General features: G+C 42.3%; 1 protein-coding gene across 5 annotated transcripts; it reads right to left on the bottom strand.

Annotated features, from left to right (window-relative positions):
• Window positions 1-5,128: 5,128 nt before the first annotated feature.
• Window positions 5,129-19,098, bottom strand: zc3h12b (zinc finger CCCH-type containing 12B; the record flags this gene model as incomplete). 5 transcript variants are annotated; one of them, XM_083637730.1, is made up of 6 exons in its annotated part: window positions 5,129-6,555; window positions 10,126-10,232; window positions 13,579-13,813; window positions 17,684-17,823; window positions 17,972-18,316; window positions 18,761-19,098. In XM_083637730.1, the coding sequence occupies 6 exons, from the start codon at window positions 19,096-19,098 to the stop codon at window positions 5,129-5,131; spliced, it is 2,592 nt and encodes an 863-aa protein (XP_083493856.1). The 5 variants fall into 5 exon arrangements, with proteins under 5 accessions (XP_083493856.1, XP_083493855.1, XP_083493853.1 ...); XM_083637729.1 differs by having other exon boundaries at window positions 17,972-18,332; window positions 18,771-19,098; XM_083637727.1 differs by having other exon boundaries at window positions 17,972-18,380; window positions 18,801-19,098.
• Between the last annotated feature and the right edge of the window lie 675 nt (window positions 19,099-19,773).

Here is a 19,773-nt window from a genome sequence, read left to right as displayed (position 1 = left end):
CCACGTTAACTACTCTTTTACAAGGATTGTTGGTCATTTTAAAGTGAATTGGGGTCTAATGTAAGGCTCAAATAGCTGAGCAGAGGAGAGTGTGTATGTAAACGCTTTTGGACAACCAACAACTGATTGTGACAGATGTTTGAATATGCTCGTACAATATTCTTACTTAGCGCGAGACCTGACTCTTGGTGTTTTGAGTGTTTTTTTTGTCTGTGGCAGCGGTATAGCTGCGGTGCAAGATAAATAAGCCTGAGTTTTGTTTTGTTATCTGTGGCAGTGGTATATACGTAGGCAACACTCTAGAAAGAGTCTGACACAACCATCTAGCTCTAGCATTAATATTATCTGCCAGATGTGCAAAAAATAATAATTCTTTATTCACTTCCTATACTGCTATCTAGGTATTATCTGATGCAATATTGCCAAAAACCTGACGTCTTTTTTCATTGGACATACAGTACTGCAAGGCACTACGGTACTCAGTTCCTTCATATAATCAGCTTTGAGAAATACTGAAATAAAGTATAGAAATAAAAGATGAAGATGATGTCATAATTACTACGTCCTACACATTACTACTTGTTAGAAAGACGGTTAAAACACACTGACTTCATCAGGGCAATTGACTATTCAGAAATTCAGGTAAAAGAAGCATTTGATTATCATATGTGAAGTCAAATTCAGAATACATGTGATCTTAATAGAATTAATTGAATAGTAATTCACATATATACTCGCCCTTATGGTAGTCGAAAAACACTGGTGAAGTTTGGACATCCACATGAGTTAGCTAGCGAAGCTCCATGTCAGCCTTATCCAAAACAACTAGAGTAGCTGGGGATTAGTTCTTTGGAGTTCCGAGATGGGCACCATAAAATTACCCCAAATAAATTGTGCAGCATAATTCAACTGTTTTGCAGCCAAACGATTTGACAGCACTGTGGGAACAAAAGTAAAAGTTTGGCCTAATTACTTTCCATGTGTTGCAGAACAAATCATTGTGGGGTTAAATCAAGGAGGTAATGTGGTAAATATTGGGCTTTTGGAGCTACCGTCAATTGGTCTCAGAAAACTTGGATTAGTGCAGGCTCTATCAGCTGTTCAGAGAATTTGTTCGTTACCATAGTTTGCCCCTTTTGGAACTCTAAAGAACCAAGACCCAGCCACTTGAGTTATTTCAGAGAATGGAGCTGCACTAGCAAACTTGCTGTGTGTTATTGTGGACATACAAACATTTCCATTTTTGGATGAACCATACCTTTAGCTTGGTTCCTCAACCAGCAACCATGCCGATGGTATTTCAGGGTTATTTTCTTTTTTCAGTGAGGGTATACATACGTCACTTATTTTGCATTTAGTCTAGCATTTTAGATTCACATGTTTTCTTGCAATCTACCACAATTCAACGATCTCAAGGGAAAGCAGTGTTAGAGGATGGCACGCAAACTTTAAGCCAAATGCCAGAAACAACCTTGACAGCAGCCTTGCAATCTGATTGTTTCACAGGAAGAAACATTTAGGCAGTTTGTTTCACCTTCTCATGAACAGACAGGAGGCCCAAAGTGGCGTTGTCCTATTTCATGAAAAAACAAAGTCATTAAAGCCCAAAATTCATTTGGGCAAAACACATTCAAATTCTTCTTTTCTTTAAATCTGTTCATTTACCATGGTTGTACCTCAACAATAACAAGGAAACATAAACTTTTGAAGCACCACTCATGAGACCATGTCTGGCTCGCATAATAAGCCATGTTAAAGAGTAATACCACTCATTTAAAAAAAAATCTTGTGCAATTTCTTTCAACCGTGATATTTGTTACCATAAACAACTCTCTCCCAAAGCAAAGAACTAAATTGTGATATCTGTTATCATGAACAACCAAAATGTGTTCATTTGTTTTCAATGCAATTCAATTGAGTAACATACCTGAATCCTGAAATTAAGTGGCATTTCCCTTTAAATGCACTGAAAGCCGGATCTTGCTATTTAGGCTGGCTTTACATAGTGCAACTTCCATGCAATTGTAAGTTGTATGTAGCAATTTGCAAAGATAAGAATGATGGATATAATATAGGCCTAAGCCATCAATAAGTACAGAACGATCGTGTGAACTAGTCAGCAGGGGTATAAACAACTGTATTACAAATAGTAATTGTACTAATTGACATTGTAGTAATTGTATGACAACGGTACCCATTTTAAAACCAAAATGTGACAGAGTAATCTAGTACTCCCTGCTCTCAATTACTAAAAGTGCTCTTGAGCCATAGACTGGCAACTGACATAGGCCTACTTGTGTTGTGAGCATAATGGGCATTAACAGTAAGCTGCCTTCAAATTGCAGAAGCAACAGTTGCCTCTACAAGTTACACTGCACTGGCCCCCCAATGCATCCATCTAACCATTCAGAGATAATCCACTACAGTATGGAATCATTGTACAACAATGCACTTTCAGTCCGAGGTTATGCTACTGTATGTGGCAAGGATATTGTTATCATCCATTGTTTTATTACCAACAAATGGTAATAAAAGTTTGCACATTTTAGTCAGTATATCTGAGGAAAGTTCTCCAACAACATACCGTACCAGGTACAGTCTGCAACAAAACTAACATTTATAGCATTCTGATTGCAGGATGCATGGGAACTTGCTGGCCTTGGCAAGGTGAGAACGTCATCTATGGCCCACGGTAAAAAACAGGGGACTGCAAGAAGACAATAACATAATAAACTGCCAGTTTGCTTCAAAATAATCATGTCCAAACCAAATCACACTTGCCAGGCAAGCAGAAAATTCTGAAAATGGGCAAATCAAATAAAAATGACATTGTTAGTAGTGACTTTAACAACTAAGTAAAAAAAGGGTCTAGTTCATCTTGGGTACCGTTATTTATATATTACTGGTGCAACAGCCAAAAGAGGGTAATTCAATAACAACCTCTCTCTTTTTTTTTTAAACCTGAACTTTGCATCCTTTGGACACCAACATTACTATATTCAAAGTTGCCTCAAGTAAAGCCACCCTAATACTATAATGTTCTTGATCTCAAGGTGCATAACAAGGATATACACAAAAAGCATGTTTTCCAATGCCATTTCCACATTACAATTGTTTATAACTAACTTAGGTACTGCATAAAGGATTTTCACAACATATATCACTGTTGAATCAGTTGACACTTACCAGTAACTGCTGGTTTTTGGCTGGTAAAGACTATGAAATTTAGATACCTGAAAGCCTCCTCAGAGCAATATGCTGCAAGGCACAGTCAAACACTTCTCTGGTACTGGAGGACTGGCTGCTTGTATATCAGCTTAATGCCTGCCTTAAAAAGTGGCTGAATTAATCTTCCAAAATCTATGAAGTCCAACTGGATATTTTGTCTGGTACAAAAATCCTCTTGCAAACTCAAATTGTGGTGGTAACTACTGCTGCCATTTCTATTAGTGGATTTCTACTCTCTGTTGCTTCTGAAATCACTTCAGTCAAGTGAAATGACATGGCAACCAAATTAACTTGATAACTCCTAAAATCATCAATTCACAATTTGAATCAGATCATTCGAGTTACTGTTTGAAACAAATATAATTGCATTTGTATTATATATTTTAGCATTGGAAATCATTGCCACAACAAATCTGACAGATATATAAATAAGAAAATCCTGAACGTAGTATCCAATAAAATCAGCAGAAAGGTAACTATATAGTACACCATAGGAAATAACCAAACACTGATATTAGTTTATACTATAATCCAATTAATCCTCCAAATCAAAATGTAAATTCAGTAGAATATTGACACTAGATAAATTCTATTTTTTGGCATTATTTAGCAGCTTATATAAATGTCTTTGAAATGATGGCTTTTTGTGTGATTATATGTACATATAGATATGTGCACGCGTACAAGTCAAATCTCTTTTTTGGCTTGCTATGTGCACTCTCAAATTCTACCAAAATAGTAGCTTTGTTAAATGAGACTGAGAAAATATATCTCTTTAGATGATGAGATGGGATAGTGCTTTACATTTCAAAGGAGGCTTCAATGACAAAGATTTTCACTGAAACCGATTAGATGATGACTAGAAGCGTGAGGTCATTCAGATATAAGGCCATTAATGTCAAAGTTCATGCTGTGAGGTATGTACTTACCTCCCTCTGACTGTTGTCCAAAAAAATCAATAGACAAAAAAGTTACAAGAATTATTTACAGCAGAGGCAGACCTACGCAAAGTTATCTATAGTTAAACTGTGCCAGAAACACTTTAGATGCACGTCATAACACATTCACAATACCTGAACAAGATCTTCATAAAAGCTACATGGTGCACTAATGAATGCTGAATTGGCTCTTATACAGCAGCTTCCGTAAGGCAAACATGGGAGATGTTGCTGAGTAGACAATAGCTAACTAAACTGGGGTGCTATGTAGCTAGCTACCCGGTTTTCTAATCCACATAGCTGATGACTATAAGGACCTAGGATCAGTATTGGACTAGCTAGCCTAGGTAGGCAGTTAGGCCAACTAGCCAGCCATCATAATCTTAAAATAGTATTAGCAGACGATTCCACATCTTTGATAAAGATGACATTGATGTTTAACAAATATCTTATGAAAGCTTGCTTAAAAGGTTCAATCAGTATTCAAGAACATGGTACAAAGCTACTAAGCAGCTCCTGCTCAGGTGTTATGAATGTGTTATGAACCAGATATCAAATAAGGTGTTACCCTTATATCAAATGCACCACATTTAGTATGAAAATTGAGCTTTTATATGCGAAATGTCTTTCAACTTGTTTCGACTTAAATTTACTGAGGAAACTACTGTTGACTTAGTGATGTAAAATCAAAAAGCCAGATTTCACTTACCAGAGACATAAAAAAAAAAGATTAACTCCTGAGGGCATGATATGTTGCACATACAGCAACATCAAACAAGTGCTTAGATTTGCCATCTAAGTCCTTTCTTAAGTATCTCTGGCTTCAGCTGTCACAATTATAGGTGACATCGCATTGTTATCTAAGACCATACTATACCTGTTAAATCCCTTATCACGTTATCTAAGACCATACTATACCTGTTCAATCCCTTATCACGTTAATTTTGAAATGTTTAATAAGATTAATGGCAAGACCTCAGCTTCGTAACAATGACAGCGGCAAGTTGCTGTGGATCCGTCAAGTGAGGGTTCTTCTCCATGACTGAGTGGACAACGTAAGCAGGGAAGATGTTGCAAAGGTTCCGATATGTTTGATACTGGTGGTCTGGGATGCCATGGCGCTCTTGCTGTTCAGCTGCAGATGGGGTCTCCCATGGCGAGTTCCAAATTTGCTCCATTTTGTCAGGCATGCTGCGGACCATCACCCGCTCACAACACGGCATCAGGTTGTTACTCAGTAGGTATGAATGATATCCATAGGATTCATTAGCACATGGCAGAGGGTCCCAGCTTGCATGCTGCTCACGGCACAGTGGAGGTCGCCTCTGTCTCATTGGGTTGCTATCATATAGCCTTGAATCCGATATGCTGTCCATGCGTGTCATGCCAAGAGAGCGTGTGGGTTGTGAGGACAAAGGTGGGAGGACATTCTGAGTTAGGGGATAGTCCCCAGGGCAGCTGGACCTTGCTCCCACCGCAGTATGCTGGATATGTGGTGCCAGATGAGATGTAGACTGGTTACGTGGACCCTGCTTGGGCTCCTCAGGTCCATAACTTTGAACCCGGGTCAGTGCCTCGTGATGAAACCCATGGGAGAAGGCCTGGATCCTAGCCTGTGCAGAAGATGGTTGCTGCCCCTTCATGCTCTCTTCTAGGCTACTTTCCATGGAGCTTGGGTACAGCTCCCCATAAGAGAATGAGTCACTGTTGGAATGGCTGAGGCAGGCTTCAGGGCAATGGCTGGGCTTTCTCTGATACACAGCATGCTCGTGCTGCTCCATGCTACACAAACTGTCCACATTATGCATGCTGCTCATGCTCATATTTGAAAAATCACTATGCATCGAGTAATATCCATGGTCGCTCACCGAGTCATACTTTGGGAATTGCTCACTGTATGTGACAGAGGCGCCATGACTATTGGTAACTAAAATGGGTGGGTACTGTACACTGGACATGTGCTCCAGAGAGCTGTGGACGAACTGCTGAGAACCTGGCACTGGGCTGCTGGCTGATCTTGTGTTCAAGGCACCAGCTGCATGGCTCTTTGGGGGCTGCATGGTGGGCACGCTGAGAGCAGACACAAGGGAAGGCACACAACTCGTCTCAGGCTTCCTCACAACAGATAGTGGCTCTTCTGGTTCACAGACCACTGAGCGAATGCTGGGGTCAGATTGACGTTTGGGTGCCACACGCTTGGCCTCTGAGCTGCTATCCCCCTTTATAGTTGTTGGTCCAGTGCCGCACTTTGCCAAAGCCCCCTCACTCATCGTCTTCACTGCAGACAACTTGGCAAAGGCTCGCAGTTCATCAGCCACTGACCGCTGTGGCTGGTTGACACGCTCTGGATGATAATACTTGCATTTATGTCCATATGTGCACTTTTTCCCTGTTTAAACAAAGACCAAAATAAGTAACATACGTAAAAAAAAATCACACCCAGGTATTGAAGTGGTGCAGGTCGTCCCCTTCTCTCCCACCCTCTCTCCATATGCATAGGCTACTCCTGATTGGTCTATCCTCTCATGCTACAAACTGACACCTTGGGCCCTATCTTCGTACAGCGCTATTGTTTGCGCTGCCGTTTGCGCGCCTCTTATTTCCATCTTCCCTGTATCTTAAGCTATCGTCTGCCTCCACCGTCCAGTTTTGTGCTGGGATCTAAGCGCAGAGACAGGTGTAGGCATGGCCCAGGCGTGTCCATGGGCCTCTAGCCTATTATCTGTCTCCCGCAAGTGTCATTTTACGCTCTGGGGAAGATACCGTCGCAAATGTTCCGAGCGCAAACAAGAGGTTTGGGCGTTGCCCGTTCCAAAATAGGCGTTCCAGCGCAATGTGTTAGAGAAAGGGGCCTTGGTTGCTCTCAATTTAAACGCCACCAAATATCTGGTCTTAGCGCAAAAAACCCCACTACGCCAGGCGTACGCCTGAGCGCAGACAGATATTCTCCGTGCGCAGTGCAGGAAATCCTTGCTTGGATACATTTACGCACGCCATGGATGTCACTCAGGGCCGCTGTTGGCCATTTGGGTGCCCTAAGCGTAATTGTTTTGTGGTGCCCCCCCCCCCCCCCCCCCGTAAAACTTTCAATAACTGTCAAACGAAAGACTGCAAAATCATTAATTATGAACGATACTAGTGTATCTCACATTTCATTACATGTGGGAAACAAACAATTGTTAGAATTACTGTACATGTCAGCAAACAAGTGATTGTTAAACTGTACATGCAAGCAGGGGCGGACTGGGATCATAATTCAGGCCGGGCATTAGATACCAAGTAGGCCAGGCCGATACAGGCCGACATGCGTGCCGACGTGCGTGCCGGCGTCCGAAGGGCGGCGCCGAAAAATTTGGGCTGTTTGAAGCCCAATTTGGGCCGTTTGAAGCCCAATTTGGGCCGTTTGAAGCCAGATTTGGGCTGTTTGAAGCCAGATTTGGACCGTCTGAAGCCCGATTTGGGTCGTTTGAAGCCAGATTTGGGCCAGTTGAAGCCAGATTTGGGCCGGTTGAAGCCAGATTTGGGCCGCTTGAAGCCCAATTTGGGCCGTTTGAAGCCCAATTTGGGCCGAGTCCAATTTTACAATGAGATGCACCCACTTTAACCCTGAATAAAGTAATAAAACCACTAGTAAACCAGTAGGCGGCGCCTGGCCTGCTGTTCAGTGAGTGGCCTGACTGAGGGCACAAAAAAAAAAAAAAAAAAAAAAAAAAAAAAAAAAATTTGGTGCCCTCAGTCACATGATGCCCTACGCAGTCTGCGTACTCTGCGTAATGGGGTGCGGTGGGCCTGGTCACTCTCCAATAGGGATGTTCATCAATAATCGATAATTGATCGTTGAGGAATGAATTCGATCACGTGGAATTTTTATCGATTATTATTATTATTATTTTTCTTTTTTGTGGACTAGGTTTGGGTGGAATTCGTTCCTCCTCGTCCTCGTCCCACTCCATTACACTAACGTGAGGTGGAGCTTCATATAGTCTGTAGTTTTCTGGCTGGGCACGGGCCTTTGTGCCAACAAAACTGTTTTAAACATGGGGAATTCACACCGGCATGCGCCGGGGACACAAACAAACGCACCCAGCGGTCTGCGGACCTCAGTGAGGCTCAGGCCTGTTGATTTGACTCTTGTGCTGTCAGCTAAGCTGGAAGAAGCCGATTGCCTTACATCATGTAACCTGACATGTAACATGTTTGTTTACCTGGCCACAGCGCTAGTGTCTGATATTCTTACTACAGAGCGGCATCGCCATTATAGCTGGCCGAGAACACGCAACGTTATTACCAGACAAGAGTAAAAAAATATATATATATTATTATTATTATTACGCTATCGATAATCGATAATTGATCGTTAATTTTCCCGAATTTCGATTATGGAAATTGTTCAAAATGAACATCTCCAACACCTCGCGCCTGCACACACTCTTCTCTCCTCAGAATCACATTGATTTTCAACTATAGCCTTGCATAAAAAACACACCTTGATTTAAAAATGAGAATTTGTTTGTCATGGTTTTATTAGGCTACATAATTCCCGACCATACAGGTCTGTGGTGTGTGAGGTATAGGCTAACAGTAGATTGTTTTTGAGAAAGTTGTGCTGGCCAGTAGGCTATACAGTAACCTCTTTCCCCGCAATTGCAACATGCAACAATAGCTTAACCCGAGTGGACAATTCTGATATAGGCTATTGAAATAGGCTAGAATTAAAATCTCACACATCCCTACCCTATTAAAGAAACAAATATTTTTAAATGTGTATGTTATAGCTATGGTTATAGCCTATATGAGGGAAACGACTAATTAATACTAATTACAAGAGCATCAATTTGTGCAAATGTGTGTTGGTGGAACGAAATTAAACTTCAAATAGAGCAGCATCACTCATCGCGGCCCTCAGTACGCAGTATAGCCCCGCAGCGGAGATGCCGGAGAAGAGAGCCCGAAAAGCATACAGTCCGTCCATCCATATAACAGCATGAAAGCTGAAAAACATTTATGGCAACACACACATACCGTTGCCATTATTTGAGCTGCGGCAGCATTAATTGCACACTTTTTTATAATGTCCTACTAGGTCTAATAACTGTTTGTTTTGGTCGGGCTGAGTATATGTGACAACAGCGGGCGAGATGAGCTCGGTCCACGTCTCAAGCAAGATTTTTTAGGACCGTTGAGAAGAGGACTATTCATGACAGCCATCAAGTAAGGAGGACAGCACTCCAAGTTGAATACTTTTATTACCACACAGACGTTTGGGCAGCAGCCCCTTTTCAGCGTGTGAAATGGCAATAATACACAGGTGATTCACAGGTGGGCATGAGCACGTTATTTGATTTCTATGCATGACAGCCTCACATCTCTCTCTCTCCGACTCTCACTGTGATAATGTTTGATTCCCTGTGTGGTGCTACATCCAGTCCACTAGAGGGCTCTGTAATGGGGTTCCGGGGATATAGAATTAGCCATATCCAGTGCACTTCCTGAAACTACGTTGTAACCAGGCTGCCACATTTCTCTCTCACGAGAATAAATAACTCCTCTGTTCACAATGAGTACTCTGAGTTACTACACTCACCCTCTCTCACTCTGCTTGCACTGAGCAAGAAAGAAGCTGCTGCCTGTCACAGATGTGATGGCGGTGACGCTGTGGCTTTTAAGGGGAGTGGTCTCACCTTGTGAATCCTGTTATGGGCATAAACACGCCTATGGAGGTTTGCGCCGAGATGACGTGAAGCGCAGCGGCCTGACACGCCCACAATTAGGGCTTTGTGCAAAACGGGCACTAATGCAAAATTACCACCGTTGCGAAGATAGGGCCCCTTGTTTCGCTAGCCCTGCCCCCTTCAAACCACCCACATCCCCCCTAGCCACTCCTTGAATCCCCATGCTACAAACATCTCATGCTACAAATGGACACGTCACATATAGAAGCGTAGTTGAGAAAACTTACCATAGGGGCAAGGTTGTTTTTTGTGCTCTGGAACGACAGGACGCTTGCGGAGGAAATTCTCTAAGCTTGGACCATGTCTTCCTAATGGATCATCAGGCGGCATGAATCTAGAAGTCATTTTCAATTGCCATTATTAAACATCAACCTCTTAATGCAAACATAATCGTTAAATCTGACATCAAAAGGAATGAATAAAAACCTGCTCCTCCCCCATTCTACATACAATCATACAATGATTGTGTACCAGTGGTTCTCAAAATGTGTCATCTCAGGGACCCCAAAACCCACACAAATTAGACCATGGACGCGCATTTGAATACGATTTTTGGTTTTAGATGTTTTATTACAGAAAGTGTATGAAACCCATGACCAAATATTCATACATTCTGTCATTGTGTTACTTATGGATGGAATTATAGTGAAAATAAAGTATTCCCCTTTTTGTTGGGGACCCCCTCAAAGACAACCGAGAGTCCCCGGACCCCACTTTGAGAACCACTGGTGTATATAGAGCTCAACAGTCACGTGACTTTCCATGATGTTTCCAGTCCAGGAAGAGAGTTCCCCATTCATTTTCTCCAGAGATATTTCGAAAAATCCTTATATAACGAGTTTTATGGCTGGAACCAAGCCAACCCGTGACCTACTGAATCGTGACCATAAAACATTAAAAAAAAAAAAATAACAATTAAATTAAATAAAAAAAATACCCAGCTTGTTATTTTTTGTTTTGGCTCCAACTGAAATGTTTTATGGTCACTCACGATTGAGTAGGCCACGGGTTGGCTTGGTTGGGGGAACTCTCTTCCGGGGCTGGAAACATCACGGAACGTCACGTGACTGTTGAGCTCTATATACCACAGATAAAATAGTGTGTGTTTGTGTGTGTGTATGTATGTGGATATATATATATAGATATATATATAGTGGGTTTTTAAAGGTATACTATGCAACTATTTCATGAAAAAAGCAGTTGTACAAAAGTTTCCCCTCAAAACGATCCCTCCTGGCCCATATAACAGTGTGGCAGTGTGTTTATGTTGAGACGCTGCACTCTGTGTGTATTTTCGTGATGAGACATTGTTTTGCTGTGTTCTGTGTTTATGTGGTCGAGCGAGGCTGTGTTTATGTGGAGAGAGAGAGAGTGCTGGTAAGTCTTTCAAACACAGAGATTAAATGTTATTTTCTGATAGTTTCACAGTGGTTATGCTATAAAAACACAAACACACATACCTTCAAACCATCGAGAGATGAGCGCCAAACAGCTCAAACATTGATCTGGGAAGGAGCTCTATTGCCTCGTCTTAGTCTGCGCTGACTCCGCTCTGCTAAGGGATTCCTCTCAGAACATCTTAGCGATGCTATTGGCTGGCTGTTGTGCTGTGAGCGATGCTATTGGCTGGGCATTATACAGACCCACGTGGAGCTCTACACACATTGGGCCCTATTCTCCCACAAGCCTTCGGCGCTAAAACGGGCCTTAAACGCAAAAAAACGTGCCTTGCGCCTGTTTTGGGACGATATCAATATGGCTTTAGGCTGCCAAATGCGCTTTAGGCCGAATGGGCGTGGCGCAGTCCCAGAATGGGCCAAAGTGGGCGTGTCGGCGCTAACTACCGGCGTAGTGCTATCTTCGCACCTGGCCTACATTTAGCGCTTTGCGCCTTTGAAAACCAGGCCTATTCAGTGCGCCAGTGCACTTGTGCCTCTCCCCTGTCACCCTTCTCTGTCTCTCTCTGAAACCAGGCCTATTCAGTGCGCCAGTGCTCTTCTGCCTCTGAGTCACCCTTCTCTCTCTCTCTCTGACTCCCTCGCTCAAACAGACACAACACATAGCAGCACCCAGTAGGGGTGTCAACGGTTAACCGTTAATCGATTAACCGTCGCTAACGTCGTTGTTCGGTTATTGCTGTCGGTCTATCAGTTAATATTAAAAAAAAAAAAAAAAAAAAAAAAAAAAAAATTTTGTTGGTCTATTTACTCAATGAGCTCATGCCCAAACAAGGCGTGTCTATTTAGATGCTGAAATGTTAATGCTTTTTGTTAATGCTTGTTAATGCTTTTTGTGTTAGAAATTCTAACACAAAAAGCATTAACATTTCAGCATCTAAATAGACACGCCTTGTTTGGGCATGAGTTCATTGAGTAAATAGACAAAAAAAAAAAAGAAAAGAAAAAAAAAACTTTTTTTTTTTTATATTAAAAAATTATGAATTAACCGATAGGTTAATCGATTATTAGCGTCGGTTAATCGAAAGTGAAATTAACCGAAAATTGACATCCCTAGCACCCAGCTTCCCATAGGAAATAGCAGTTGTAAGTTTACTGCCTGTGAATGTCCACTCCCAGCATGCAATTGGGTCCTCCATTTCGCTACTAAATAGCAACCAAATGAGCCGAAATAGATATAAAAGGTAGATCTAAAATAATGTGTAATGGTAAGACAACCTGCAATTGTCGAACATTTCAATATTGGACCAAATAAAACATCGAAATGAAACACCACCCTATGTGAAACATATATGTCCTCTTGAGCCTATATATACCCCTTGTGGGTTTAACGTGATTTAGATAAGTGACAGCGGAACGCGCTTCTGTGATGTGCTATACTGTGATGTCCGCTCCAATAACTTGGCCCTACTTGACATTTAGTTTTACAATAAAAACACATTTATGCAATGACTTTACATAATGTAGGGTATATTTATGTGCATCGATCATTCTACCTGCAGCAGGGGAGAGAAAACGATATCTTTCTGGACAAACTTTCACCAATCTAATAGGCTATATTTTTCTAGCTGATGCGTTTAGTACATTATTTTCACTTTGATCTTGCTATAGTGTAGCGTATTTACATGCTTGCAGTATTGAAACTGCAGTTAGATTGGTTTGAGAAGCATAATAATATGGAATAATAGCCTATAATGCAGTCAGACAGACAGACTGGATGAAGGGAGGGGGGGGGGGCAGAGCGTTTGGCTTTCGTCTGGTTTTGCGGGATCACTGGAATTGGAGCTAAAAAGGCAAGCGTGCGATTCGTTTATTGCAGTTATCCAATGAGCATGACGGTGCATAATTTTACGCTTAAAAGGCATGGTTGTAATGGTTGAGGCTGCGTCTAGCGCCAGCACGACGATATCAAGTGCGCTGGTCCACGCCCACTGATTTGAGCTGCGCCAGGCGTTCGGCCTAGAAACAGCGCCGATGCAACGATAGGGACCATGGTATCCGCCCAAATACATCCCGGCACAGCCAAACAATTATGTAAAAAGCCCCAAAATGAGGCAGGGGGCAGCATCTGGCCTCAAACACACTCATTTAGTGGGTTAAAATTGATGTTTTGGAGGGGAAACTTTTCTATAATGATAAAAAAAAAACGTTTTTTATGAAATAGTTGCATAGTATACCTTTAAGATAACTTCACTGCCATAAGAGTACATCTTGATTGCTTACTTGTCATTGACAAATGAGTACATAAGGAGACGCTCCTCAATGAATTTCTTCCACTCTGGCTTCTCGTTTTGCAAGTCCCTATAGTTGTCATTTGAAACAATAATTCCATCAGAATCACAAGCCAGCTTCACTATGAAGCGATCATCGTAGCACACAACTCTCCTGCCTTGAACTCTCCTAGATGGCGTAAACACCAGTATCTTCTCTTTTTCCAGCTTGCGTAAGATTTCTTGATCTGTAAGAGATATTTCAAGTAAGTTTTAGTATTACTTTTTTTTTTGGCAAAACATAACAGCTCACATATATTAATATATTAATTTCCATTTTTGCTCAGCTGATACATGAGACACTACAGTACTTGTTCTTTACACTCTGACACACACACACACACACACACACACACGCACGCACACACACACACCCACGGAATTACAGATTCTAATTCTGGCCACAAGGTGTCCTGCCTGCCATAGGCCTAACCTTAAGAAAGATGTATTATAGTCATAGAACAGGGGTTTTCAAAGTCTGAGACTGTGGGCCTCCCCCCAGACACATATTGGATCATATCGCTCAATTCCTGGATGCCTATGGGATCATTATTATGTTATTTGATCTCATAGACACTCAACAATCGAGCCAAGATAGGCTGATATTGCTGTTTGACATACTTCAGACTACACCAAATACATAAAAAGGTCTGAAGGCATTTATTTGTTTCTGACTCTGGGAAAACTGTCAAATTCCCCAAAACGACTGTATCTCTGAACTCTTTCTTTAACCAAATTACACACAGTTAGGCTATGATCCATCAATTTCCTTTCAATAACTAATTAGGGGTGTCACGATACACTCAGTTCACGATACGATACACGATATTGGGTTCACGATAACGATACTATACGATATTTTAACAATCCTTTTTTTGCAATCGATTTGTAAGTTGAAGGGGCATCCTCCACGCTAATTTGAGTAATTTCACCATTTTCATCCTCCGTGTCTGTAACGTCCCTCGTCTGTTCAAACAAAGCAATGAAAAGGAGAGCGAGCATGCAATCAGATGCAGATCAGTGCCACCATGTTCAGCTTCTTTTTCTCGCGAGATGAGATTTCATCTCAACGATGCATATTGTCACGTTTTGATATCGCGATATATTGTGGGACGATATATTGTGACATCCCTATAACTAATATAATGTTTTTTCACTTCCATTCACTGAGCCTCCCCTGAAATGGCTTGAAACCCCCGGGGGGGCCCTGCCTCCCACTTTGAAAACCTCTGTAGAATATCTCCCCCCAGAGAGAACTAAATCATAGGGCAAGATCAATGTTTATTCAGATTTATAGACAAAGCTTTTGATGATGACTGAGTGCAGTATTCTAAGTTTGGGCACTCATTGCAACCTGAAATAATAATGAAAGATGAGCATGCTTATGCTATGGTTTTCACACCTTGTGAATATGGACAGTTACCGGCAAATCTGTGAAAAACAGCCTCATGAACCCTGAAAGAATGTACGAGGCCCTCGATGCTTGGATTAGACCACAGAGAAAAGTGCAGTGCTGCTCATACTTTATACTGCATAGTACCAGTTTAAATCTATCTCTATTGATACCATTTCTCAAATATCTAGCAAACATTGTTTGGTAGAAATTAAACTAAACTATGCTCTTTAATCCTCTGTCTAGGTTTCTGTAATGTAGCCACGGGTCTATGACTTTAAATATCTCTGCGCACGCATGGAGAGCTCGGAGGGAGACATAAAGGTGCGACGAGCAGCTCCCATGGAAGGAAGGCGCTCAATGACACCAGGAAGATCTGGACCTCAAATCTATCTCGGGGGCTCAAGAAGAGGATCTTTGTCGCTACCATAGAGACCATATTGCTCTGTGGGTGCGAGACATGGACCCTCTCCAAGGCCACATCAAAATCTATCGATGGATGCTACACAGGGATGCTGCGAATGGCATTTAACATCTGCTGGACGCAGCACGTCTCGAACAAGCATCTCTATGGTGACCTACCACCTCTCACTACAAAAATAAGAGACAGACGACTACAGTTAGCTGGACACTAGGGCTGTGGCGATTCACTTATCTCCCGATTCGATACTATCACGATTCTTGGGTGCCGATTCGATTTATATTGCGATTCTTAAGTATTGCGATTCTACGATTATTGCGATTCGATATTACGATTAGGGATGTTCATTTTGAAAATTTTCCAAAATCGATAATCGGTGAGAATTAACGATCAATTATCGATTATCGATTTTATTAATACTTAGAAAATTTTCAATATTTTCAATTTTTTTTTTTTTTTTTTTTTAACAAAATGAATGCCTATGGCAGAAAATACGAAAGACAACGTGTTCTCCTCAATGAACTCTTTATTTCAATGTGTCTCCTCTCCAACACTGCTGTCCCCGGCGCATGCCGGTGTGAATTTCTCATGTTTAAAACAGTTTTGTTGGCAGAAAGGCCCGTGCCCAGCCAGAAAACTAGAGACTATATGAAGCTCCACCTCACGTTAGTCGGCTGTGCAATGGAGTGGGGCGAGGAGGAACGAATTCCACCCAAACCTAGTCCAAAAAAAAAAATTTTTTTTTTTTTTTTAAATAATTAAAAAATCGATCCAAATGCCACAGGATCGATTCCAATCCTTAACGATCGATTATCGATTTTCGATAATTGATGAACATCCCTAATTACGATTTATTGCGATTTGTTTATTTTTTTCTTTTCTTTTTTCAGTTTGTTTGCTTTTTTACACTAGATTAGAACATGGGAAAAGTTGAATCATACACTAGAGACTGTATATTATATATCATGAGTAGGGCTGGGCGATATAGTTAAAAACAGGGGCGGACTGGGATCATAATTCAGGCCGGGCATTAGATACCAAGCAGGCCAGGCCGATATGGGCCAACGTGCGTGAAATTTGGGCCGTTTGAAGCCAGATTTGGGCCGTTTGAAGTCCAATTTTACAATGAGATACACCCACTTTAACCCTGAAGTGTAATTATTACTTCAGACTAACTAATAAAGTAATAAAACCACTAGTAAACCAGTAGGCGCCGCCTGGCCTGCTGTTCAGTGAGTGGCCTGACTGCAAGCACCCAAAAAAAAATTTTTTTTTTTTTTTTTTTTTAATTTGCGATTATCGATTCTGGAATAAAAGATCGATCCAAAAAATCGTGACATTAAAAATCGCGATACTTAGGTGAATCGATTTTTTCCCCCACCCCTACTGGACACTGTGCGAGACACCCTGAGCTGCCTGCTAGCTGAGTCATTCTGTGGGAAGCAACTCATGGAAGGATGAACCCTGGGAGACCACTAAAGACCATGGTGAACACCCTAAAAGAGGACTGCAGAGCTTTAACAACTGGGGAGCTGCCGACCCTGATGGAAGCACGAGACGTGTGGAAGGTCCGACATCGTGCCCGACGGCGGCCATCCTGGCCTGAGTCGACGCAGTGAAGTGAAGTCAAGGGACTTATTTTCTTTAATTGGTAATATACAAGAATGAGCACTGAAAACACTGTGGTCAGTTCTTTTTGTTTTTGGCCTTAGTCAGTGTCTTAATAGAGAGGTGTGTGTGTGTGTGTGTGTGTGTGTGTGTGTGTGTGTGTGTGTGTGTGTGCGTGTGTGTGCCTGCGTCCAAATCCAGTCACAGGTCAACATAAGCCCTGTGAGACACATGTGCACCATTAAAGGAAATAATAGGAGAAACACTGGATGAACTCCTTTTTAGTACATACTAGTATCAGGACTCACTATTGTAATAGACTGCAGTGGTTTGTTTCAACTACCTTTTCTGCAACACCTAATAATGAATACTCCCTTTTAAAATGGATTAAAATACAGTGTATATATATATACAGTATATATATATATTATATATATATATATATCCTCTTACTACTCTACTCTTTCTGTAACTTATGGAGGAAATCTGTACTGTATTTACTGATGCAACAAGCTCTAACATTCACAATTTCAAACCAGCTATCCTGAATAAGCAATCAGAGTACCAAGATGATGAGGTTGTGAGTCAGTGGCGTGAGGACAGAGCAAGCACCTAAAAACAAAGTTAGCTTGCTACCTGTGATAAGGGCATCCGGCCTTGACTGCTCTTTTCTCCAGGCTGGGACAAACACAGTGATGTCTTTATGTCCTTTCTCCAGGAACCATTCAACAGCCAATTGGATACCACGACAAGAGAACACCTCTTTGTTTCCATGGCTACAAAACAAAACACAACACAATGTGGTAAAATGTCTACTTAAGTAATGAAAGAACATCCATTAGATGAAAAAGTTAAAGAGCACTCAGTGCATTCTGTATGAAGCACAAACAGCTTAATGACTGTGCATGTTTGTTAATGTCTTACCTCATTGCCACATTTGAGCCATCAATGACGATGGGCCTGAGGTTATCGAAAGTATCCACAGATTCCTCTTCCACTGACACCTCTGGACTAGCGGTCTCTTTAACGCAGGGGGCCTGCTGATACACAGTGTGTGTGTGTGTGTGTGTGTGGGCCCGTGATACCAATGTGGCGGTATTGAGGCTAGCTTGAATTTCAGGCTCCATCTTGTTGCCAAGTCTTACCAACTCAGCAAGAACATCATTAATAAGAGCGGCAGCCCCCAGCTTGTTGAGCACCGTCTCCACCTGCTCTCCCGAGTAGCCCAACTTCAAGGCAAATTCCATCTTTGTCTGGTACTCCTTGTCACTGGTATGCCTGCTCCCTGGTGTCTGGTGCTCCTTGTCACTGGTATGCCTGCTCCCTGGTCCAGCTGTCTGGTACTCCTTGTCACTGGTATGCCTGGTGCCTGGTGTCTGGTACTCCTTGTCACTGGTATGCCTGCTCCCTGGTCCAGCTGTCTGGTACTCCTTGTCACTGGTATGCCTGGTCCCTGGTGTCTGGTACTCCTTGTCACTGGTATGCCTGCTCCCTGGTGTCTGGTACTCCTTGTCACTGGTATGCCTGCTCCCTGGTCCAGCTGTCTGGTACTCCTTGTCACTGGTATGCCTGCTCCCTGGTCCAGCTGTCTGGTACTCCTTGTCACTGGTATGCCTGCTCCCTGGTGTCTGGTACTCCTTGTCACTGGTATGCCTGCTCCCTGGTGTCTGGTACTCCTTGTCACTGGTATGCCTGCTCCCTGGTGTCTGGTACTCCTTGTCACTGGTATGCCTGCTCCCTGGTCCAGCTGCACTAGCATCGTCAGAACGGAACTCTTGCAGAGTGCTACTCTGGGAAAAGCTGGGCCGGTCGAGGCATGGAGAGCGACATAGTTGTCGGTGGGGTTTTGTGATGACCGAGGGCTCCCTCCTTTTACAGCTGCTGCTGCTCACCTGCAACCTCTGGTGTTGCAGCTCTTCGGACTCACTTTCGGAGCTGCTCCCATCCTCTGACTCGCCACTGGCATGCTGGGCCTCAGTTGAGTCAATGTTCTCCTCCCTGCATGGGCGTTTTTCCATTTTGAGCTTCTCCACCATGGACCATGCTGTCATCACGTTTGCCTCGTCGCCAGAGATTTCCACCACATGCTTCCTCAGCTCTGCAACCCAGGAATCATATTCAGTGCTGGACTTTAGCACTACAAGCTCTTTGCGTAGGGCCAAAGTACTATGGTCACCCCTAGTGAGCAGGCCAAATCAAAGATGTGATTTAATCCTGAAAGAGAACAAAAACAAAAGGGAGGAATCAATTCTTCGTTATATCGGTGTAACTTCAATGAAACCATCTGTAACAGAAAGGCTCAATTAACCCAGAAAAGACTTTTGAAAGAAATTATTTGCTTCTGAAATATTATACCTACGTTAACAGTTGTTCAACGACCCAGGATGAGTGGGAAAAATATTCAGACAAATGGCACATTAGTCACTTGCCCCAAGTGACAAGTAAAAAACAGGAGAGAAAAATTAAAAAAAATACAGACAGGAGATGATCAAACAATGTACTACTACTCTGTGTGCTCGGTTGTGCACTTACTTACTGAAGTCCCTTGATGACATTTAGACATTTGTATATGTCTTTAACTCATTGAGTGCCAGCCACTTTTGGAAAATGGATGCTCCCAGTGCCAGCCCTTTCAGAGTGTTTTCAGTGATGTCTCGAGGCCCACAGAATATTGTGTGATATTACTATGTAAACACCGAACACGCCCAAAGAACGATGAGACTCTA

This window comes from Poromitra crassiceps, assembly GCF_964638095.1.
Source record: "Poromitra crassiceps genome assembly, chromosome: 1".
NCBI lineage: Eukaryota > Metazoa > Chordata > Actinopteri > Beryciformes > Melamphaidae > Poromitra > Poromitra crassiceps.
This window is presented reverse-complemented; position numbering and strand designations above follow the sequence as displayed.